The sequence below is a fragment of the Ovis aries genome, chromosome 2, assembly GCF_016772045.2.
Source record: "Ovis aries strain OAR_USU_Benz2616 breed Rambouillet chromosome 2, ARS-UI_Ramb_v3.0, whole genome shotgun sequence".
Lineage (NCBI taxonomy): Eukaryota > Metazoa > Chordata > Mammalia > Artiodactyla > Bovidae > Ovis > Ovis aries.
In genome coordinates, this window is record NC_056055.1 from 103,156,092 (window position 1) to 103,180,818 (window position 24,727).

A 24,727-nucleotide genomic window follows, 5' to 3' on the forward strand; every position below is an offset into this window, starting at 1 on the left:
CATACAGCTGGGCTGCCCAACTTACACCAAGTCTCACATCGGGTGCCGGTTCTTAGAAATGAGGAGATTTCACATGAAAATCTCTATTTCTGGTTTCCTTGAGAAAAAGAAGCTTCAGTGTTGTAGAGGTCACATTTCTGATGATAGTAATCTCTGTTAGGGCCTACTTAGGTGGTGCTAATGCAGGAGATGTAAGAGATGGACGTTCAGTCCCTGGGTTGGAAGATCCCCCGGAGGGAGGGCATGCAGCCCACTCCAGTGTTGTTGCCTGGAGAATCCCATGGACAGGGGAGCCTGGTGGGCTACGGTCCATAGGCTCCCAAAGCGTTGGACGTGACTGAAGCGAGTTAGCATGCAGTCTCCGTTAGATGCCAAATATCCTGTCCATTTTGCTAAAGTCTCTGCCTGCCAGCTTCACTCTTGTTATTAACTTCACTCTCAAGGCCTCTGTGGTCCTTGAGATTACCGTCCTGTTTCCTGGGTCTTCTAGTCCACAGACTGTTGATCCTCATTCCCTTCAGATGTTTCTTATTTGACAGTTTCAAATCCCCTGACCTATTTCTCAGTCCTCTGCCCTGCACTCACTTTGATAATGTCCCTCTTAAAGTGTGATACTCAGAGCAGCATACAGTATTCAGTATACAGTGTCATCTAACAGAGTACAGGGTGGGGGGAACACTTACTCTTTTGTTTTTGTTTTTGACACCATAATTTTTTTTCCCCTAATAAATCTTGTATATTAGTATATATGTAATTTTTTAATTGGAGTATAGTTGCTCTACACAGTTGAGTTAGTTTTTGTTATACAACAGAGTGGGTCAGCTATATGTATACATACACGCCTCTTTTCTGGATTTGCTTCCCATTTAGGTCACGACAGAGCGTTGAGTAGACTCACTGAAATGATGTTAATAGTCACTGAAATCACAGCTCTGTGTGTGTGCCCGTGCTGTTGTTAAACTAAATTATTTCCCTGTGGTTTTGAGATCCAAGTGATCAACTCTGCCTTTACTGATTTTAAATGTACTTAGACATTCCAGAATGATAAAATCTTTTTTTTGTATCCTGGGTTTTTTCCACCCTTGACTTACTGTTCCCAGTATGACTTCCTTTGTTTCTGAAGTGGAGTTGTAAAATATAAAAAAAAAAAAACATTGTGGCATATAATGGAGAAAATAGTTGATGAGGACCCTAAATTATTATTAACACAGTGGAAAATTAAGGGGGGGGGTCTTAAAAGAAAGCATTTTGCTTGACATTTTGGAGGGGAAGCAAAAGGAGGTCTTGGGGATGGCCTTGCTACCTTGAGTTTATATGTTGGTATTATTTCTCCCCCAGTGAACCAGTGTGTATGTGCTTTCTGTGTGCAAGGCAGTTGTAAGTTAATGCGATCTCAGAATCTAAAAGGAACTTTGAGGTCATATAGTTGACCCTTTTTTGGTGCTAGTGGTAAAGGACCTGCCTGTCCTTGCAGGAGATGTCAGGTGCAGGGGTTCTATCCCTGGGTCATGAAGATCCCCTGGAGAAGGGCATGGCAGCCCACTCCAGTATTCCTTCCTGGGAAATCCCATGGACAGAGGAGCCTGGTGGGCTGCAGTCCATGGGGTCACAGAGAGTCGGACAAGACTGAAGCTGCTGAGCACGCACACGCATGCAGTCCACCCCTTTACTTTATGGGTTAAAAAAGGATAAGAAGCATTTGAGTCAAGAAGGACTGGGATGGTGAAGTTAGGGGTCCTGATGACTCTTAAAGATGATTAGTTATAAATGGATGACAAGATTGGAGTCTCAAGTTGAATTCAGCCATGAAGGCTGAAGTCGGATGCCCGAGTCATAAAGCTGATTTAGGTCGCGCTTAGCAAACTGCTGCATGAGTTTTCTGTCTTATTTAGGGAGGCCTGGAGCCCTAATGATATGAATTGTATGCCTCCATAGCGTAAGGTGAAAGTCCTATTTTCTTGAGAAATGGAAACTCTTAGAGAAATTAGTTTATGCTGTAGGCACTTGCACATCAAGTTAACTGTTCTGGAAAGATTCTTCAGCAAAATCCATCTGAAGATCTTATTAAAAAAACAAACAAACTTGTTTTACACCTCCTCCTCCCATACTGTGGAAGCTGTATTTTTCACAGTTATATTATGGACATTTTCCTGTTTGATTGAAACTGATTGAAAAGCTTATTAATAATCATATTAATGACATGGACTTATCATACTTAATATTTAACCTTTCTCCTAATCTAGGACATGTAATTTATAGCTTTTTCTGTTGAATGCTTGGTGATTGCATGTTTACAATACAAGCCTTTGCTCACATAGAATGCATTCCTAGAAAGTGAGATTGCTGAGTCAAAGATGTGAGTATCTTATGGACTTGTTACAGATGGAAAATTTCAGTTTACGTTCCTGCTAAAACATCAGTGTGCCTGTCCCTGTAGCTGCCAGCAGAGTACAGAGACGTCCTTACTTCACTGTCGTAAGCGGTGCGCTTTGTGGACGTTCTTGGAATTAAATCTCAGGTCGCAGTCACGAACGACTCTTTCTTACAAATAACTCCTGGAAATGGAATCGAAGAGTCAGTGAAGGCAGGTTTCAGGGCTTCTATTGCATCAGGCCTAACTGTGTTCCAGAAAGGAGAGGTGGTACCTGCTCCCAGCACTGCGGGTGTGGGGATGTCTGCCTTGATCCTGGTTGGTGCCACATACTGTAATCTTACTGTCCTTTGCTGATTTATAGGTGGAAAATGTCACTGTGTCCTATTTTAAAGATACATTTCCTTGATTTCTGGGAGGATCAAATACTTAAAAATTGTTAAGCCTTTGGGCCCCTTTTTGTGTAGCTTCCTGTTTATTTCCTTTGGCTATTATGGTATTGCTTTGCTTCTATTAAAGTAGTGCTGTGTTGTAAATGCCTCCCCAGTCTCTTCACTGACTTGCAACTTAAAAAAATAAACAAATATTAGAAGCCTTTGATCCCTTTGTCATCAAGTTTGTTGAGCTTTTCTTTTCATGGGTTCCATTTTTGCTCGGATTCCAGTACAAGTGGCTAAACTTATCTTGAGATGAAGTTTCATTTATGTTTTCCTGTTGTTCTTTTTGTGGTTTCATTTATTAGTTACCTCTCAGATTCATCTGGGACTTATTTGGGGTCTTGGTTTGTCATGCAGGAATTCAGCTTAATTTTTTTCCAAAAAGCTGATTGTCACATTATGGGACAGTCTAATGTGGTGCACTTTAAAGAGACTGCAGCAAAATACCATTCTTGTTAATTACGAGAGTAGTACATGCTTACTATAAGTGAACGAAGGCAGAAGGAGTATTTCAGTAAACAGATCATGAACCCGTGGGTAGTGGGGTATGGGTCTGGCACCTGGGTTTGTATCTGGGCTCCTTACCTTCTTGTTGTATGGCCTTAAACAGGTTACCTGACTTTGGGATTCACACTTACTTTTCTTCAAAGTAAAGTAGAAAAAACCGGCCTATCCCCCAGATGGTTGACCTGAGGATGAGATGAGAGAGTATGTGTAAAGCATGTATGCTGGAGGGTGTTGTAAATATGAACACAGTTATAACAAGTGGTAGGGCTATAGTGATGACAGATGAAGACACCCCACCCGGCCCGTGTCTTCCAGAAGTCTGTGCTGTAGTCCGTAGACTTTCTGCGTGAATAATGTATATTGCTCTTTGGCTTCCTTAGTTGTCTGTAATTACATGGACTCAGATGTCATCAGCCTGAATGAGGACTGTCATCAGCTCTTTGGTCTAACAAAGAGCTTTTGAGTTTGTGTGTGTGCTCTGCAATAAAGTCACCTGGAGCTTTGTCAAATGGCAGGAACTTGAGCCCCATACTTGGGAATTCTGATTCAGTTACTGTTGGGCGGGCCTGGGTTTATCTTGTGAAAACATTCTGAGGTGATATGTGCATCTTGATTTTGTATTACCCTAGTTAAAAAGTGACTTGTCAGACATGATTTTGATTTGTGGGATGTTATCAAACTGGTGGGAGGGGAAACAGTTAAAGGAATTGGCATAATTTTCCAATCAAGGACTTATCCTGGAGTTGAGACTTCTGGGTTGAGATTTATTACTGACTAAATGCAGCAATATTTGACCTAGGTTAATGAAGAATGTTAGTTTGTTAATACACTATATACAGTTGCGTAATGGAAGGAATGCTTATTTTGTGCCTGCTAGGGGCCTTTGTGGAACATCTTTGGACTTAGAAATCTGCTCTTGAGCCCAGGGTTTACTTGTTTTTCCTTTGTTCTAAGTCCTATAATAAAGGTGGCTCATCTCCGTGGTTCTCTGTGGTTGTGTCGTGATCTTGACTCGTAGCTCAGTAGGTGTATCAGTGCACAACCGGCTTTTCTCGCCTGATTTTGGTTTTTAATTGCCAGCAGCTTTCTGTTTCCCCTGTTCTACACCCAGGTCACATTTATCCAGTAAATAGACTGTGGGGGTTGTCTTGTGAAAAGCACGCATTGCTCTCCTGTAACTTGGGAATTGCCTACGTTCAGTTTTCACAGGTCCTTCTTTATCAGCAGTTAGCTTCCCTGAAAAGTGCATTTTGTTGTTTTGAATGATAGAAGAGAGAATTCAGAATCTTAACAGTAGTGCTAGTATCCGGAAATCTGTTTTAGTTTAATTCGTTTAGCTTATTAACATCCTGAGTTTTAAACTAGGTAGTCTTCCCGGAACAGGCTGTTTGTCATGCCTTTGCATAGCAGGAAATCAGGAAATGATGTTGTTTGGTGTCGCTACAGAATTAAAAAAATCTTTGAAATACTGCTTTCAACAACCTTATTGAAATGACTTTTGTGCAGAACTGTCTCTATGTAGTTTGAAGGGCCTGTGGCCACGGCAGTAATGGCAGCAGTGTGCGCCTGGGTTGTGAGGGGGCTCTGCCTGCTTGATGGGCCCGTGTGCTAACTGCTGCGTGCACAGACACACAGGTAGGTCGTTGACTCTGAGCACGTTGTTTTCTTGTTTTGTCTAGCAGAGAAATCAGTATGAATATAGGGTTGACGTTAGGTTTGGATTAGTATTACCGTGTGTGTTATCTATAGCTGTCATTACCCATGTACAGTGGGGCTGTAGTCATCTGGGTAATTTAAAAATCATTTATGCACGCTGTGCCTGGGCTCTCTGTTCCCTGAGTTCCCTGAATTAAGGTCACAGGCAGTTTATCTTAAATGGTTAAGACCTTAGTGAGTGTGGGCCTTAGAGTAACTCTGCAGTGAGTCCAAGTTTTACTCAGTATGGATGCCCCGGGGCAAATTTCCTAACCTCTGTGCTTTGGTTTCGTCACGCACATGGTGGGAATGCTTGTAGTACGTACTCTATAAGATTGTCATGAAGATTACGTATGGAATCTTCATGAATACAGTAGGTCGACCCTAGCACATGCAGACATTCAGTGGATGTTCACTGTGGCCACAGTTATTTGATAGATTAGAGGCAGCTGAAGGCTCCATTTGGGGACATCTGGGGGAGCGTCTCGCTTCTGGCCCCAGTCTCCCTCCATGCGTTCCAGATATATGCATACCTGCAGCCCAAGTGGAACCAGCTGTTTACTCCTGCTTCTCTCCCTTCTGTTTTTTTTCTTTTTTTCTCTCTCCATTGAGTGTTTTACTTTAGCTCAGTTAATGTTGTTATTTTCTTAAATGAAGAAAATTGTACAACTTTGTTGAAAGACATTAAAGAAGACCTAAATGAACAGAGAGATATGCCAGGTCCATGATAGGAAGTTTCAATATCAGAGTATTTTAGTTGTGAAAGAAGAAAAGTCAAGTCAGTAGGATGGTTATACTGTCAACAGACTCTTGAAAGCAGGGTCCTCACCGCTGGTGATGTTCCCACTGAGACGGAAGGAGTGTTAGAGGAGAAGGCGCTCAAAGAGGAAGTGATGGTGGAGGCCACCGGTGTGTTAAGGTGAGGGAGGAGCCGAAAGGACAGGACAAGGACACCTGGGATCCTGAGAACTCTAAGCCCCAGCTAACTCCTCAGCATATATCCTGGACCTTTGACTTTAGTTACTTACCGTTTCAGCTTCCAGGAATGTAACTAGTTTCAAGCCTTCCAGTGAATGGCTAACAGATGAAGAATTTCCATTTATCAGCAAAAATATTTTGGTTAAGGAAGGAGTAAAAAGTTACGGCATCGGCAGTGATCTGAATGGTAAATGTCTGTACACAATATTTTGAACTTTTCCCTCTCTACTGGGAGAAGACACTAACGGAACCTCCTTATACTCAGAGATGTACCCTTGCTGCCGTTGGAACATTGAGGGGTAGATGTCTGTGTTGCTGACCACTGGAGAAGGGAGATCAAGATTAGAGAGGTAACTTTCGTAGGCATCCAGTCAGGGGGTGCCAATTGAAGCTGTTGACAAACTCCAGTAAATAAAGATAGGGAAAGAGAGAAGAGGGCAAGGGATAAACCCCCAAGGACAAACTGCACTTAAGGAGGGGTGAAAGGTACAGGAGGGTGAGCTGCTGAGGTGGAGGACCAGGAGAATGGATGAGTAAATTATGTAAAATACGAAGTAACTTAATATGAGACATTGGGGCAGGGATGAGGATGACAGAACTGTTTGATGGGAGAAATAAAGGTGTGACTGAATGGAGAGAATGAATGTTCGTGCTTCCAGATAAGATCAACAATGTTAAAATAACACTTCCCTACCTAAGAGCGATGTAATAATAATTTAATTCTTGTTATGTATTACTGAATTCTGTTCACTATTATTCAGTATTTTTGTCTTACACTGATGAGAGAGATGTATCTGTCGTTTTCTTTTTTGGTGCTTTCTTTGGTTTGGGTATCACGGCTGGTAAGATGGACTGGGAGGTGTCCCCCCACTCTGGAAGAGATTGTATATAATAGATCATTATGTTGGGTTGGCCAATAAGATGCTGTGGAAAAACCTGAAGGAACTTTTTGGCCAGCCCAGTACTTTAAACACTTGGTAGAAATTCTCCAGTGGAAGCCTTTGGGGCTGGACATTTCTTTTGGGGGACATTTCTTTTGTAATTTTAAAATTACAAAGTCAGGTTGTTTAATAGTTGTAGGACTACTTCCTATTGGGTGAGTTGTGGCAGTTTATGTGTTTTGAAGCATTGGTCCATTTTGTCTGAATTGGCAAACTTCGGTGTTGAGTTGTTCCTCAGTTCAGTTCAGTTCAGTTCAGTCGCTCAGTCGTGTCCGACTCTCTGCGACCCCATGAATCGCAGCACGCCAGGCCTCCCTGTCCATCACCATCTCCCGGAGTTCACTCAGACTCCCGTCCGTCGAGTCGGTGACGCCATCCGGCCATCCCATCCCCTGTCGTGCCCTTCTCCTGTTCCTAGTCTTCCTTTATTTTCCTTTCGATGCCTGCAGGACTAGTGTGATATCCTGTTTCATTCCCATTGTTGGTGATTTGTATCTCTTCCTTCTTTGTCAGTCTTGAGCAGGTTTGTCAAAATTGTTGATGAACCTCTTCGTTTTATTGAGTTTTGTCTTTATGTTTTTTATATTTCATTGATTTGTCCTCTTTATTATTCCTTTCCTTCTGCTCACTTTGAGTTTATTTTGTTCTTGTAGGTTCTTGAAGTAGGAGCTTAGGTTATTGATCTGGAATGTTCCTCTTTTTCTAACATAAGTATCCATCTATCTATAGTATCTTATTTCATCCCCACAATAACACTGGCGGTATGTAGGGATTTTCAGTATCACTTTAAGAAGGAAATTATGTAATGTTCCTAAACTCTCAAAGCTGAGTTCTGAACCAGAGATTCTGGCTGCAAGTCCAGATGGCCTGCCAGCCTCCTCCTAGCTGGGATAGTCTCTCTTTTTATTTTTCAGTGTTTCATTTCCCTTGAACCAAGACTCCATAGGCTCTAAATCTCAAACTTGTTTGAAAATGAGAATGTAAACTAAGACTTTGAACTAGTATAATTATTTATTGAGCAGTGACCTGGCACCCAGAACTATGTGGTATTTTGTGGAGGGGTTTCAAAAGTGGTGAGAAAAATAGTTTCTGCATCCAGCTGGAGAGAAACAAGTTGCGTAGATGAAACTAAGGAACAACTGAAGTTTGTCAGGAGAGTGATACTGACAGCCGACTGTTGTGGTTAGAAAAACACTTCCAGAGGCAGAAAACTTGGCAAAGCAGGTGAACTGATGGCGCATGAAATGAGAAGCACAGATGCTTAATGAGCACAAATTGTTGACCTCCACTAATAAAGGGTAAACCAAAACAGTAGGATGACATTTTATCAAACTTTTTTTTTTTAATAGCATTCAGTTAATTGATGCTGAACTGCAGCAGCAGACTCAGAAATCTTAGTGGCCTGAGATAACCATACTCTTCCCTGTTCAGGCGGATCTCCAGTGGTGACCCAGGGGGCTGGGTTGCTTTTAATCTCGCCACTCCAAAGTTTAGAGTTTTTCCCTTTCATTCTCTCAAGTAGTTGGGGGAAGAAGAATCCACCCCTGTTCTTAAGAGCCTTGTACGGGAAATGATACCTTGCTTCTTCTCATGTTTCCTCTGGCAAGAACTAGTCTTCCAATTCCAGCCAAACTGTAAGGCAGAGAGGGAGATGGAGGAGAGCAGATCCATACTCGTGGAGTAAGAACCGCCTCTGTCACACTGTGACTGGACAGCTCTTGGGAGACAGATGCCCTCTGTGTTGTTGGTGGGAGGATAAATGGCCATCTTTCTAATAGACAGTAATTTAAAAAATAAGATACTCTTGCACTGACCCATGTTAAATTTTTTTTTCTGAGGAGATACCCGTGGATGTGCGCGAAGATAGCTACAAGAATAGTTGTTATAGCTTTGATTATAATGAAAAATTGAAAACAAATGTCTAACAAAAGAGGATTGGTTAAACAAATTATGATGTTTCTGTCTTCAGTTATTGACCATCATATGGTATAGCATGTAATGATGTGGGTCATTAGACTGTTCTTGTTATAAGTGGAAAAATCAGATTACAGAAAAGAACATATGTCCCATTTTTGTAAGCATGTTTATTCATGCATAGAGTAAAGACTGGAGGAGGTCTCTGGCTTTGGCAAAATAGCAGACTAGATTAATATAAACTCCTTGCTATACAATGCATATTTTGCTTTCAGGAAAGAAATTCTCATTAAAATTAAAAAGTGGAGTGGGGGCAGGAGAGGTTGGGGATTTAAAAAGCATCTGATGAACAGTCTGATGCTATAGTCTCTTAGGGTGTTTGCCAGTTTTGGTAACTTGCAGTTTAGTTCCCACAGAAATAAGAGAAAGAGCCTTGTGCCTGTGAGTGTCAGACAGATACCAGATGATAGAATGGATCTTCAAAAGGTTGAACATTGGCTAAAGGAATGGATAAACTAGAAAAAGATAAAGTCTCTGTTAGCAAGATCCAGAACTGGTTGGGGAAGGGAATATTCACTGAGAACTCAGAACCATTTTCCCTTCATATGAGTTTTGTGTTCAAATTTACGTTTCCTTGTGGCTTCTGGGAGACTCTCCAGACTCAGAGATCGACATAAAAAACAGTCCAAAGCTGATGATAATAGAATCAGCAGACAGAAGAGACTCAGCACAAGAAGGGCAGGAACAGAAAACGTGAGAAAGAGTAGGTGCTGTCATAAAAATGAGGCAGGGTTTTGAAAAGGAGCCAGCAGAACTTCTGGAAATGTAAAACAGTCATTGAAATAAAACCCAGTGGTTTGGATAAGCAACCCGCTAGGCACAGAAGGGGAAGTTAACGAGCTAGATCGAGAGTTGGCCCCTGTGGCCTGTGGACTGAGTCTCGGCCGTGGTTGTTTCTGTACCGCCTGCATGGTTAGAATGGCTTTTATATTTTTAAAGGAGATAAAACAGAGACGAATGGAAATATTCTACTTAGACTGCATGTGGCTCCCAAAGCCTAGTATGTTTACTCTCTGGCTCTTTACTAACAACATTTCCTGACCCCTCAACTGGGTAGATAATGAGGACATTTCAGATGGTAGCACAAAGGATGAAAGAGAGAATACAGAGGAAAGGTTTAAAGACATGGAGAATGGAATGAGGAGGTCTGACAGATGTCGTACCTTCAAAAAGGAGAGAATGAATGACAGCTCCTATACAGAGAGTGACTTCCCTGGTGGCTCAGATGGTAAAGCGTCTGTCTACAATGTGGGAGACCCAGGTTCGGTCCCTGGGTTGGGAAGATCCACTGGAGAAGGAAATGGCAATCCACTCCGGTACTATTGCCTGGAAAATGCCACGGACAGAGGAGCCTGATAGGCTACAGTCCATGGGGTTGCAAAGAGTCGGACACGACTGAGCGACTTCATTCATTCATTCATATAAAGAGTTAATAAGTAAACAAACAGATAATGATTAAACATTTTCTAGAATAATGAAAGACGTGCATCTTAAGAACTAGAAAGTTTGAGTGCTGAGCATCCCACTCACCTCCCACTCCTGCCCCCTGCTCCAGATTCCACATGTCGACACAACAGAACTCTAGAGCTGAAGAGATCTTACATACAGCCAGCATGAAGAGTCAGGTTATCCACAAGGTACAATAGTTAGACCAACATCTCACTTCTCAGCAACAATAATAGAATCCAGAGGATTCTTCAGTTGGTGGAAAAGAATTACTACCCTAGAAGGGTGCATGCAGTTGGATCCTTATTTAGGATTTAGGGTGAAATAAAGTGTTTCACATAAAATTTACCACCAACAGACTGTGACTGGAGGAACTACTTTAGGAAAAAGGAAATAACCAGAGGGAGGGAATGAAATGTAAAAAGGAGTGGAGCTCTGAATAAGGAGCTTGGTAAATATGTGGGTGAATCAAAGCAAGCACGAATCGCATTAATGATAGTAAGGGCTAATGTTGAGCGGGTAGAAACATGGTGGAGCTAAAATAGCAGCCAATATTGATGTCAAGTCAAGAGAGGTCATCATAGGTAAAGTCGTTTAGTCGCTAAGTCGTGTCCGACTCTTTGCGACCCCATGGACTATATAGCCCGTCAGGCTCCCTTGTCCATGGGATTTCCCAGGCAAGAATACTGGAGTGGGTTGCCGTTTCCTTCTCCAGGGGATCTTCCCGACCTCGGGATCGAACTCAATGCATCCTGCTTGGCGGATGGATTCTTTACCACTGAGCCACCAGGGAAGCTCCAGTCATAGGTAAAGATCTTTTATTAATTGAGAAGAGGGATAGGATACTAGACATAATGTTAAACTTTCAACTAAAGTCATAAATTGAATATATAACTTCCAGACTGGTTCAAATCAGTTCAGTCGCGTCCGACTCTTTGCGACCCCATGAATTGCAGCACGCCAGGCCTCCCTGTCCATCACCAACTCCCGGAGTTCACTCAAACTCATGCCCATCTATCAGTGATGCCATCCAGCCATCTCATCCTCTGTTGTCCCCTGCTTCTCCTGCCCCCAATCCCTCCCAGCATCAGAGTCTTTTCCAATGAGTCAACTCTTCGCATGAGGTGGCCAAAGTATTGGAGTTTCAGCTTTAGCATCAGTCCTTCCAAAGAACACCCAGGACTGATCTCCTTTAGAATGGGCTGGTTGGATCTCCTTGCAGTCCAAGGGACTCTCAAAAGTCTTTTCCAACACCACAGTTCGAAAGCATCAATTCTTCAGTGTTCTGCCTTCTTCACAGTCCAACTCTCCTAGCCATACATGACCACTGGAAAAACCATAGCCTTGACTAGACACACCTTTGTTGGCAAAGTAATGTGGTGGAGGGTTTAAAAAACATAACAAACTTATCAACTAAAAGTCAGAAAGAGATGGGAAGTAAAAAAAAATGATAAGTAACCCCTCTTCCAGAAGACTGTTAGTAAATCTTAATGTATCACAAAAGTGTAAGTAGATCAAACACTAGTTTAAAGTCAAAGGTTGTTAAATTAGAGTTCTATTAAAAGAATGAAATCTTGTTCTCAAGTGTTTCTAAGGGGCACCTAAAATACAAGGAAAGACGTGGAACGTTTGCTGGGAAAAGAATGGAAAAAGTTAAGCTAGGCAAATATTAGCTGAGAGCTGAGTGTCTGACCAAGTGGCAGGCAGTGCCCAAATATCCATCGAGAGTTCAGGGGATAAACAGAGTGGCGGCACATACCTACCATGGAATATTATTCAGTCAGAAGGATGAAGTTCTGTGCTGCAACACAGATGGACACTGAAACATGTTAAGTGAAGTGAGTTCCATAAGGACAGACACTGTATGGTATTCCTTATATGAATATTTAGAAAAGGCAAGTTTGTAGAGACAGTAAAGTAGATATTACCAGGGACTGGGATTGGTTACATTCTTTGCAGCCAAAGATGGAGAAGCTCTATACAGTCAGCAAAAACAAGACCAGGAGCTGACTGTGGCTCACATCATGAACTCCTTATTGCCAAATTCAGACTTAAATTGAAGAAAGGGGGGAAAACCACTAGACCATGCAAGTATGACCTAAATCAAATCCCTTATGATTATACAGTGGAAGTGACAAATAGATTCAAGGGATTAGATCAGATAGAGTGCCTGATGAACTATGGACGGAGGTTCACGACATTGTACAGGAGGCAGTGATCAAGACCATCCCCAAGAAAAAGAAATGCAAAAAGGCAAAATGGTTGTCTGAGGAGGCCTTACAAATAGCTGTGAGAAGAAGAAAGTGAAAGGCAGTAAACGTAATAAAAAGTCAGGGAAGAGATATTATGATGGAGATCAGTAGGTCAGTGCCAGAAAATGTCAGGGGCTAAGAAAGGCTGCTTTAAACGGGGATATCAAGAAGTGAAAATCTGAAGGGTGAGGAGGAGTCAGCCAGAGAGGAGCCTGGGGAAGAGCGTTTGAGACGGAAAGATCAGCAGGTAGAAAGCTTCTGAAGCAGTTGAGAGCTTGGGCAGTTGGAACTGAAAGGAGGCCAGTGCAGCTCAAGTTGAGCAAGCACGTGTGGCGGGGACATCATGTGAGAGAGAGAGTAGTTTGGTGGTCGGGAGCCAGGGCTTCCCTTGTGGCTCAGCTGGTAAAGGATCGGCCTGCAATGCGGGAGACCTGGCTTTGATCCCTGGGTTGGGAAGATCCCCTGGAGAAGGGAAAGGCTACCCATTCCAGTATTCTGGTCTGGAGAATTCCATGGACTATACAGTCCATGGGGTCGCAAAGAATTGGACATGACTGAGCGACTTTGAGGAGCTGGTTATGAAGGACCTGGCAGTGGAGTGGGAGAGCACTGAACATTTTTAAGGAGTGGAGAGCCACGGCTGAACTCAAAGTTTAAGACGGTGCTTCCGGTTGCTGCATGCAGAAGGCACCGTAGGGCGCAGGCTGACAAGTGGGGCACTCAGTGCCATGGCGGATGACAGCATCAGTGAGGCGTGTGCACTGCATGTGGGGTTACATCGGTGAGGAGACTGCTCCTCATCAGTGTTTCCCTGTGACGTTTATTTCTAGAGCCCAGTACCTTCACTGTCGTGTTCCAGAGAATGGCAGAAGAGAGTCCAAGTGTTTTTGTTTTTCTTTTGTGCGTGAAATGATGGATTTAGCTGTTTGGGATAGAAAGTTCAGCTTCAGAGCACTCATGACACTTTTGCCTAATTCCAGTGAAAGAGATGGAACTTGATGGGGGTAGAAATTTTAGAGTCAGTGTTGAATTGCTGGTTTCCATCAGGGCATTTGTTTCTTTTTCCAGTTCTGTTCACTGTAAGTTGGTGGTGCTAGCAATATGAGATTGTGTAGTCAGTCTCCAGGTGACTTTTTAAAGACATTTTGTTTAGACTCTGTACAGTTTATTTCTGAGTTTTTGATATGAAAAATGTTAAACACATAGAAAAGCAGACCTGCGTGTCTCCCTGTCATTCAGTGTCAACAGCAGTCTGGCCATGACTAATCTTGTTTCACTGATGCCCCAGAGTTCTCACCACCACCCTTGTCCTATTTATTTTTAAGCAAATTCCAGATAAATCATCTGTAAATATCTCATTATATACTTGTAAAAGGTAAGGACTTTTCTACATTTTAGTGTTTTGGTTTATTCCCTCTTGGAGCACATAAACAGGTAACCATCTAGCTGGATGGTTTGCCTTTGAGAGTGCCAATTTATGCTTATTGTCCAAGTGTATTTATTGATAGGACCCCTTTTCATTTAAAATACTGTCTCCATTTGAACAATAAATTCTGTGACGCCTTGTATACATGAAAAGCCTTTTCATGGTGGACAGTAAATAAATTCTTCAGTATTGAGTATTTTCCTAATAGCTTGTCACCTCTCTCCCTCCTATCAGGAGAGCAAGCCCCGGAGTTCACTGCTTCAGGAGATGATACACCGAAGTGCAGTGCTGTGTGAATCAGAGACAGGAGGGGCCTGAGCCACTGGGTAAGCAGGGGATGGGGCAGCCAAGTTGCCTGGATCTTGCCACTTGTTTTCCTCCACCCCATCCTTACTTTGTTAGGATTTGCTCATAAACGCAGAGCACATTTTTTTATTTTGAAAACAAAAAAGGATATTTTAAACATTTGAATTAAAAGGATAATGCTTTAGAAATATTGACCTACATGGATATTTGGTAAGCGCTAAACTAAATTACCCAAGTTTAGGTTTTTTCCATGATTGACTATTATTTGGGTTTTGTTGTCCTTATCTCATGGTCTGTTTACTCAAACCTCTTAGTAACATTGTCATCACTTTCTATTTTTATCTAAAAGGAGAGATGACTCTATTAAACATTTAATAGTTATACATGGTTAGCAAAGGTGGAAGCTAGAGAGAGTGACTGAGCATCCGTAAAAAACCCCTCATTTTATACTGTCTTGGGGTAGTATCCTTGCTGTTTGTCTGTGTCTTTTTAGGCTAAAGTAGTTCCCTGAGGTCAAAGACTATTTTACATCCTAGCTTCTCCCACAGTTATACTTAGCATGTCTTAGACATGAAAAGAGTATGATGAATAAATACTCTTTGGAGGAAATGAATGAAGGAAATTGGAGGTATTTTTGGCATGAAGTAAAGTCTCTTAGTCGTGTCCAACTCTTTGTGACCCCATGGACTGTAACCTATCAGGCTACTCTGACCATGGGATTTTCCAGGCAAGAATGCTGGAATGGGTTGCCATTTCCTTCTCCAGGGGATCTTCCAGACACAGGGATCGAACCCAGGCCTCCTGCATTGCAGGCAGACGCTTTACCATCTGAGACACCAGGGAAGCCCTTTTTTCTTTTTTTTTTTTCACTTCTAGATGTACTGAAATTGAGGAGAAAGCAAGTGCAAAACTTTTATAACTCGTGATAGTAAAGTTTGGTAAGAGAAAAGGACTGGGAATGCTGGTTCAAGATTTATTAACCTAAAGTATCGCCCTTTATTTTCATAGCAACACAATGTATTGTTATCTCTACACATTTATCTCCGTTTTGGGAGATTAGAAACCTGAGGCCTAAAGTCTCACAGCAAATCTCTGTAAAAGATAAGAAATAATACCCCCATTTCTAAGTACAGCATTCTTTCTGAAAGACCAAGTTACTATTTATATAGAAGATAAATGAGAAGCAAACTGGGGAATACATTTTTGTCCCTGGATTACTGCACCCACTGCTGGTGAAGATCCAGAGAGTTCTCTTCAGCTCTTTTCCCCCACTTTGAATATAATAAATGGAGCTCCTCACAGAGGTGTTTTTTTTTTTTTTTTGCTTTTCCCCAAAACTTAAAAGAGGCAATTTTCCTGTCAGTAATGAACATAAATAGAAGGGTGTTTCTCTGTCTCACCAGGATGCCTAAGTCTCAAATAACAAATTGTTAGGAACATTTTTGCCCTCTGTTGAATGTAGCTACTAATCATTTTATAGGGCTCTAATAGGAAGAAAGTGGGTGTGTCTGAACTGCTTTTGGACAATTACCTAATCCATCTCTTACTATTAATAACTCCAAGTATAATATCCATGCCAAAAAATAAAACCTGTGTTGGACTTAAAATGTTCTGCGAGGCACACACCAGTGATCCAACCATTGTTCCGTCTTAAAAGAGTTAGGCATTTTCTAGGAAGTTTCAGAAGTGGGGAAGCAAGGTTGTTGAGCATAAGGTCTTCAAGACTGACACACGTCTCTTTCTTTTGCAGGCCTGAATGTTGGCAGTGACACTGTTAAGAGGCTGGCATTTATTTCTGTTCTAACCAGCTACCGTATAACTGTGAAAAGTAACTATGCATATGTGTTGGTCAGCGAAACCAAGGAACAAGAGCTATGGCAGTTGAGGAGGTCTGTCTGATTCCAGGGTATTTTTCCCCGGCTCCACCACCAGGGTTCTCCCTCCCACCTCAACAACCATGTGGTACCCTCTGCCTTTTGACAGAGATTAAGGACATGTTCTTTGGCCTACAGCTAGAGCTCAGAATCTGCTGGAGTAGGGTCAGAGACCATTTCAGTCACAGCTGAGGAAGATGAAATTTCCATTCTACTTGGTGCCTTGTCCAGGGAGCACACTAACTCTCCGGAAAGCGTGTTGAGTGAGAAGAGGCTGAGCCTGGCCCACTACAAGCCCGTGGTTATGGCGAGTGAGCCAACGTGACCAGCGCGGGCAGGAGCCGCAGAGGGACTCATGACGGGCTATACCATGTTGCGGAATGGGGGCGCGGGGAACGGAGGTCAGACCTGCATGCTGCGCTGGTCCAACCGCATCCGGCTCACGTGGCTCAGCTTCACGCTCTTCATCATCCTGGTGTTCTTCCCCCTCATCGCTCACTATTATCTCACCACCCTGGACGAGGCGGACGAGGCGGGCAAGCGCATCTTCGGCCCGCGGGCTGGCAGCGAGCTCTGCGAGGTGAAGCACGTGCTGGACCTCTGCCGCATCCGCGAGTCGGTGAGCGAGGAGCTCCTGCAGCTGGAAGCCAAGCGGCAGGAGCTGAACAGTGAGGTCGCCAAGCTGAACCTGAAGATTGAGGCCTGTAAGAAGAGCATCGAGAATGCCAAGCAGGACCTGCTCCAGCTCAAGAACGTCATCAGCCAGACAGAGCATTCCTACAAGGAGCTGGTGGCGCAGAACCAGCCCAAGCTCTCCCTGCCCATCCGCCTGCTTCCGGAGAAGGATGAGGCTGGCCTCCCGCCCCCCAAGGCCCAGCGGGGCTGCCGGCTGCACAATTGCTTCGATTATTCCCGGTGCCCTCTGACCTCTGGTTTTCCCGTCTATGTTTATGACAGTGACCAGTTCGCCTTTGGCAGCTACCTGGACCCCTTGGTCAAGCAGGCTTTCCAGGCCACGGCCCGAGCCAACGTTTATGTCACCGACAACGCGGACATCGCCTGCCTGTATGTGATCCTAGTTGGGGAGATGCAGGAGCCCGCTGTGCTGCGGCCCGCCGACCTGGAGAAGCAGCTGTCCTCCCTCCCGCACTGGCGGAGGGACGGCCACAACCACGTCATCCTCAGCCTGTCTCGGAAGTTGGACACCCAGAACTTACTGTACAACGTCAGCACCGGCCGGGCCATGGTGGCCCAGTCCACCTTCTATGCGGCCCAGTACCGGCCTGGCTTTGACTTGGTGGTGTCGCCCCTAGTCCACGCCATGTCGGAGCCCAACTTCATGGAAATCCCACCACAGGTGCCAGTGAAGCGGAAATACCTCTTCACCTTCCAGGGCGAGAAGATCGAGTCACTGAGATCCAGCCTTCAGGAGGCCCGCTCCTTTGAGGAGGAGATGGAGGGGGACCCCCCGGCCGACTACGACGATCGGATCATCGCCACCCTCAAGGCCGTCCAGGACAGCAAGCTCGATCAGGTCCTGGTGGAATTCACCTGCAAGAGCCAGCCGAGAGCCAGCCTGCCGACCGAGTGGGCGCTGTGCGGCGAGCGGGAGGACCGCCTGGAGCTCCTGAAGCTCTCCACCTTCGCCCTCATCATCACGCCGGGGGACCCGCGCCTGCTCGTGTCCTCGGGGTGCGCCACCCGGCTCTTCGAGGCCCTGGAGGTCGGGGCTGTCCCGGTGGTGCTGGGGGAGCACGTGCAGCTCCCCTACCAGGACGTGCTGCAGTGGAGCGAGGCGGCGCTGGTGGTGCCCAAGCCGCGGGTCACCGAGGTCCACTTCCTGCTGCGGAGCCTCTCGGACAGCGACCTGCTGGCCATGCGGCGCCAGGGCCGCTTCCTCTGGGAGACCTACTTCTCCACCACGGACAGTATCTTCAGCACCGTGCTGGCCGTGATCCGGACGCGCATCCAGATCCCAGCCGCTCCCATCCGGGAGGAGGCGGCGGCCGAGATCCCGCACCGCTCGGGCAAGGCGGCCGGCACCGACCCCAACATGGCGGACACCGGGGACCTGGACCTGGGCCCGGTGGAGACCGAGCCGCCGTACGCCTCGCCCAAGTACCTCCGCAACTTCACGCTCACCGTCACCGACCTCTACCGCAGCTGGAACTCCGCCCCGGGGCCTTTCCATCTCTTCCCCCACACGCCCTTTGACCCCGTGCTGCCCTCGGAGGCCAAGTTCCTGGGCTCAGGGACTGGATTCCGGCCCATTGGCGGCGGGGCCGGGGGCTCCGGCAAGGAGTTTCAGGCGGCGCTGGGAGGCAACGTCCCTCGGGAGCAGTTCACGGTGGTAATGTTGACTTACGAGCGGGAGGAGGTGCTCATGAACTCCTTAGAGAGGCTGAACGGCCTCCCTTACCTGAACAAGGTCGTGGTGGTGTGGAATTCTCCCAAGCTGCCGTCAGAGGACCTGGTGTGGCCTGACATTGGGGTCCCCATCATGGTAATGATAGAGCCGCGAGCGGTTTGTTTACCGCGCCAGAGGCTAGTTCATTCTTGCTCTCTTTCCCGTAAAGATGCTATTTTTTTTGTTAACCTATTCAGATCCTTTCCCCTTGCTTCTAGTTCAGTTCTTTCACGTCTTGCCAGTTCTCTGCTGCTCACTTCCAAAGGCCCCTAAGACGGTCCCACAGGGAGACTGATACTGGCCCCCTGAAGGTTTATAAAACCCTGTCATTGACCTCGTAGACATCTTCTCTGCCCTTACAAAGGGGCTGATGATGAGAATGATGGTGAAAAGCTGACGTGTAAGAAGCAGTCATAATTTTAGAGTTTATAGAACTTACAGTAACAGTAAGTTAGTATGATTTCTTCTGTGGAAACTGAGGCTTAGACATGTTAATTAATTTGCCCAAAGTCACTATTAGCATATGTGGAGCAGCTGAGCTTTTAGTGTGCCTAATTCCAGGAGCTGTGGTTTTAATCATCTCCCTAAGGGTTTAGGAAGGAGACCTGTTCTATTTCACAGGATGGTCTGCAAGTCCTCTGGGAGACTGGCGCCAGGGTTTGATATTTTAGGATTTGGAGACCTTGGACCTTTTCTGTAGTTTCATTCTCATAAAACTCTTCTCTGTTATGGTTAGGATGACGTATTCTACAGGAAAAGTAATAGCCAAATATGCAGGGTAGAGCTTTAGTTCTGAGTACTTTGCTTATCCACCTTCTGCTGTAAGTTTGCCCGTCTAGAAATAGGAGATCACCCATTTCTCTTAAATGTGAGGCCTAAGAACAAGTCTCAAGCCACATGGCAACAGTTTACCATGTAGCACAGGTACTTTCCAGAAAAGGTAGCAAAGAAGGGCCAAAGTCTGATGAGCCATCACTGCTAGACGCTTTCTTAAGAAAATTGGTCGTTTTTAGAAACAATTTGCCTTGAAGGGGAACGTTTAGGCTAGACCAGTTTTTAAAATATTTATTTTATTGAGGAGCTAATTCACATGAAATGTTTCCTAAGCAGCATCATGGTATATGGGAAAGTATGAGTTTTGGCACAATAGAGACCTAGGATTAAATAGTCATTTTGTAATCTTTGATAAGTTAATTAACTCCTTTGACTTCAGGATTAAAGAGGGATCTAAGATAATACAGGGCTTCCCTGATAGCTCGTTGGTAAAGAATCTGCCTGGAATGCAGGAGACCCAAGAATCTGCCTGCAGTGCAGGAGACCCTGGTTTGATTCCTGGGTTGGGAAGATAACGCTGGAGAAGGGGTAGGCTACCCACTCCAGTATTCTTGGGCTTCCCTGTTGGCTCAGCTGCTAAAGAATCCACCTGCAGTGTTGGAGGCCTGGGTTCGATCCCTGGGTTGGGAAGATCCTCTGGAGAAGGGAAAGGATACCCATGCATTCTGGCCTGGAGAATTCCATGGGCTGTATAGTACATGGGGTTGCAAAGAGTCTGACGTGACTGAGTGACTTTCTCTTTCTTTCACTAAGATAATGCAAGTAGTCAGTTCAGTCTCTCAGTAGTGTCGGACTCTTTGTGACCCCATGGACTGCAGCACACCAGGCCTCCCTATCCATCACTAACTCCTGGAGTTTCCTCAAACTCACATCCATTGAGTCAGTGATGCCACCCAACCATCTCATCCTCTGTCAACCCCTTCTCCAGCCTTCAGTCTTGCCCAGCATCAGGGTCTTTTCCACTGAGGCAGTTTTTTGCATCAGGTGGCCAAAGTATTGGAGTTTCAGCTTTAGCATCAGTCCTTCCAATGAATATTCAGGACTGATTTCCTTTAGGATGGACTGATTGGATCTCCTTGCAGTCCAAGGGACTCTCAAGAGTCTTCTCCAGCACCGCAGTTCAAGAGCATCAATTCTTTGGTGTTCCACTTTCTTTATAGTCCAACTCTCACATCCATACATGACCACTGGAAAAACCATAGTTTTGACTAGACGGACCTTTGTTGGCAAAGTAATGTCTCTGCTTTTTAATATACTGGAAAAGTGCTCAATAATTATTTGATTCCTATTTATTCCTTCATGTCAAAGGAGATAGAAGTCAGCATGGATGTTCTGCTTATGTTAAGGACTCACTTCACTGATAAACCTCCTTGTACCCACAACTTAATTTCCCTTGTGTCATAACTGGTACTACCTCTCTTCTCTTGTACAAATCTTTGTTTTCTTTTCCTTTTTTTTTTTTAACAAATGCTGCTACTTTCTTCCTACTGCTGCTAATCTTTTCTTGTATTTTAATTAATTGAATTTATAATCAGAGACTCTTCAAAGACTGTAGGGTTCTGCAAACTTCTGACCCCAGAATTTATTTTGTATATTAAGAAAGCTTTGTAAAAGTCTATAGATTTCTCTATAGACTTCTTCCTAAATACATTTCACGTTTTTTCTTTCCTAGTTACAACTTTTTGAATGTCATCAAAATTAAAAAAAAAAAAAAATCGTTCTGTGAAAGGTCGATGCTGCTCATTAGCAAAGCAGCCTGTGTTTTCCATTTTGCTGAGTTTTCTGTAAATTTGTTAGGGGCGTGGAGAAGCTGATGCCGCCACGGTTAACAGTGTCTGAAGTGCAGCGGAGCGCTTGCCAGGATGAGTCCTTCATTTTAATTCTGGCGGGAAATAAGTCGTTCTCTTGATTACCGAGCCTCTTATTGCAGCAGTGCCATGCTTAGTCAGAAAGGACCAGAAACTCTCCAGGCCGGGGGCAGCTCTGAATAGCTTGTCCGTATTAGTGGTACACTTTTCTATTTCCTCCTAGTTTCTGTGAAAAAAGAAGAAACTCTTTTAAGCTGGAAGATTTCACCCCATTCTCTAAATATTTGGACTGCTTTCTATTCAGTGTGTAAGAGAGGCAGGGTTTTTGGGCAGCAGTTGACCTGCTGCCCTCTGGGGCACAGAGCTATCAGGGCGGGCTGGGAGGGAGGGTGGACCTACACGGTGGGAAATGGTAGTGTTAGGAGCCATCTCAGAGTGGGTTTTCCACCGAGGATGCAAACGTGACCTCTTTGTTCATTTTGTTCTAGTTAACAGTAGATCTCTCTAAGATGACCAGGCAGTCTTTCAGGTTCCATTCCTTCCGGGAAGATGATTTGAGCTAAAAGAATCAACCCAGGAGCCTACCTGCCACTTCAGAACATGTTGGGCCGTCTGTGGGTCTCTTCTCGGTGCCATCGTAGCAGCGGGCACACATGCTGTCTGTCTGTGGGCTGTGAAGTCTGTTGAGCCCTCGGTGTTCAAGTAGAGAGCAGGCTTGTCTCAGGAGTACCTACTGGGGTCTGTGGTGAAACCCCTCTCTCTTTTCCATTACTTAGGTAGCAAGGGGGAAGCTACTCTGGGTCTGGCTGAGAGTAAGTGTGGTTTTCACTGCCACCCTCCTGTCCGGAACGCTTTATGTAAGGAGAATTTCCGTTGAGGTTGGGTGGGGCCTGGGCGAATTGACCGCCTGCCCGCAGGGAGGTGGGGTGCGTGCCACCAGCTGCGGTGGGTCTCTCAGCTGGATGGCAGGGAGGGCTGCACCAGAGGCATCCTTCTGTCTCTTGCTCGTTTGTGAGCAGTCGAATCGGGCTTCTTAGCTCCTTGGGTGGAATGACATGAATGTTGAATGGAAGTCAAATGGAGGGTGGCGTTGGGCCAGGGGATTTGAAGGCCTGCCTTTTGAAAAGCTCCCTTCTTGGGGGTGGGGAGGTGGGGGTCGGGGGGAGTCAGCACTCTCATGCATCTTAAAGATTTCCACTGTTTCCTGGCCGCCGTTGTTGGTAGTGATAGTGATTTCTCAAATGTTTATTTTCCCATAGGTAGTGTGTTATTTTTCTCTGGCCACTTTGAAGACTTTTTCTATACATGTGGTTTCCAGCAGTTTGACTGTGATATTTGTCTGCGTGGTTTTCTTTGATCTGTGTTCTGATTGGGTTTCACTTAGTCTCTTAAGGGCTTATCCCAGGTGGCTCAGTGATAAAGAACCCGCCTGCCAGTGGAGGAGATGTGGGTTCGATGCCTGGGTGGGGAAGATCCCCTGGAGAAGGAAATGGCAACTCCAGTATTCTTGCCAGGGAAATCTCATGAACAGACGAGCCTGGTGGGCTACAGTCCATGGGGTCACAGAGTGGGACAACACTTAGCAACTAAACAACAGCAAGGCTCTTAAATCTAGTAATTTATATATTTTAAAATTATATTTGGGCAGTTTTTTATTCAATACTGTTCAGGTATTCTCTTCCTCTTTGGGGACTTCATTCTGTGTATACTAGGCATTAAAAAAAATATTTTACAATTTTATTTGTCCTTTATACTAGGCATTTTGATACTGTCTTGCCGTTGTTGGCAGCTCTGTTCATTGTTTAAAAATCATTTTTTATCTTTGATAATTTCTATTGCTATGTCGTCACGTTTACTGACTTTGATGTCTACACTGCTCTTTATTTTATGGAGTCAGTTTTAAATTTCAGATACTGTGTTTTCCAGTTTAAGAATTTTCGTGTTTTTAACACAATAGTTTCTGTTTCTCTCCTGAGATTTCCTGTTTCGTTTTTCCCCATTCTGAGTACACCTCGTTTAAAAGTTTTTTTTTAAGGTATTTTATTTATTTGGCTGCGTTGAGTCTTAGTTGCAGCGCGTGGAGTCTTCATTGGTTCATGTGGGATCTTTCATGGCTGTGCATGGATTCACCAGTTGGGGCACAGGGGCTCTGGAGCGTAGGGGCTCAGTAGTTAAGCACACGGGCTTTCTTGCTCCTTGCCATTTCCCTGATCAGGGATCGAACCTACGTCCCTTACACTGGAAGGCGGATTCTTAACTGCTGGACCCCCCAGGAAGTCCCTACTTCACTTCAGTGAGCGCAGTTATGTTAGCTGCTTTGAAATCTTGGCCTGCTAATTCCAACATACGGGTTGAGTATTCATTGTAATTGGGGGTCATGTTCTTCTGGTTCTTTGTACAGCAAACAGTTTTGTATTAAATTGTGAATGTTGCGAAGACTGTGGATTTTGTTTTATTTCTCTGAAAAGTGTTGAGCTTTTAGTTTTAGCCGGAAGTTAATTTGGTTGGACAGCAAGTTCTCTTGGGTGGCAACACAAATGTTAGTTCAGCCTTTTTGTCTGTAGCTGGTCTGCTTGTGAACCGCAGAAAGACTGCATGGTTCTGGGGTGACCTGGAGACTGGGCGGTTTATACACAGAACTTGGAGCTCTTCTATCTGGTCTCTCTCTGCTGCAGCCCCTTTCTTCCAGGGGTTGTGGTTGCCCCAGGCTCTTCCCTCTTATTCCTCAGGCCGGAACAGCTTGGGTGCTGTATGCAAGTTTAAGCTGTCCTCCTTGGTACCAGCTCTGGTCTACGCTCAAGGTGAAAGTGGTGATTCTCCCCACGTCAGTAATGCCTTCCTAAATTTTGGCTCCCCTTCGTAATGTGTCGCCTTCTGCTTACTCTGGTGTCTTCAGGTAATAATCTTTTGGTATTTTTGTCCAGAGTTAATGTTGCCGTCAGCAAGAGGCTGCGTCTGGGTGGGCAGGAGCCTCCAGCTGGTCTCTGATACACGGCCCCACCCAAAATATTGGTTCAAGTTACTGCTTTATTCTGACCAATTAACACATCTTTTTCACTCTGCTTTTTCACTCTGCTTTCACTCTGCTTTTCAACAAGAGGATGCTCTTGTTGGAGCATCCTGTGGAAATGAGACCATTGAAATCGGTCCTTTTGGAGTTTTCCAAAGGGGACTTTGTTGTTCACCGTGTAGTCTTGCCCGCTCAAAACACTCTCCATCTCTATGCCGTGTACTCGCTTGTTTTTAGGTCCCTGACAGCTGAATCCCTCAATTCTTAATTTTTAGTTCCCTTCTCTGTAAAGGGTACAGCTCCTTTAAATAGGGTGCCTAGGAGGACTGTCTTGAAGAGGTGACATTTGAGCAGAAGCCTGAGGGAAGTGGGAGAGTGGACCATGTAAACTCTGGGGGGATGTACCGAGAACAGTAAGTGCAGGAAGCTCGTCGTGCTCAGGCCACGGCAGGGGGACCCTG

General features: G+C 44.8%; 1 protein-coding gene across 7 annotated transcripts in view; it reads left to right on the forward strand.

Annotated features, from left to right (window-relative positions):
• The window catches only part of EXTL3 (exostosin like glycosyltransferase 3), a 131,750-nt gene that overhangs the window by 76,026 nt on the left and 30,997 nt on the right, over window positions 1–24,727 (forward strand). For 6 of the 7 annotated variants that reach the window (XM_060409568.1, XM_060409567.1, XM_027964606.2 and 3 more), the window contains 2 exons: window positions 14,262–14,353; window positions 16,084–18,710. In XM_060409568.1, coding sequence (XP_060265551.1) covers window positions 16,563–18,710 — 2,148 coding nt within the window. In that variant the 5' untranslated portion in view covers window positions 14,262–14,353; window positions 16,084–16,562. Of the gene's footprint in view, window positions 1–4,794; window positions 4,951–14,261; window positions 14,354–16,083; window positions 18,711–24,727 lie in introns of those variants that run through there. The other variant, XM_060409569.1, reaches the window with a different exon arrangement.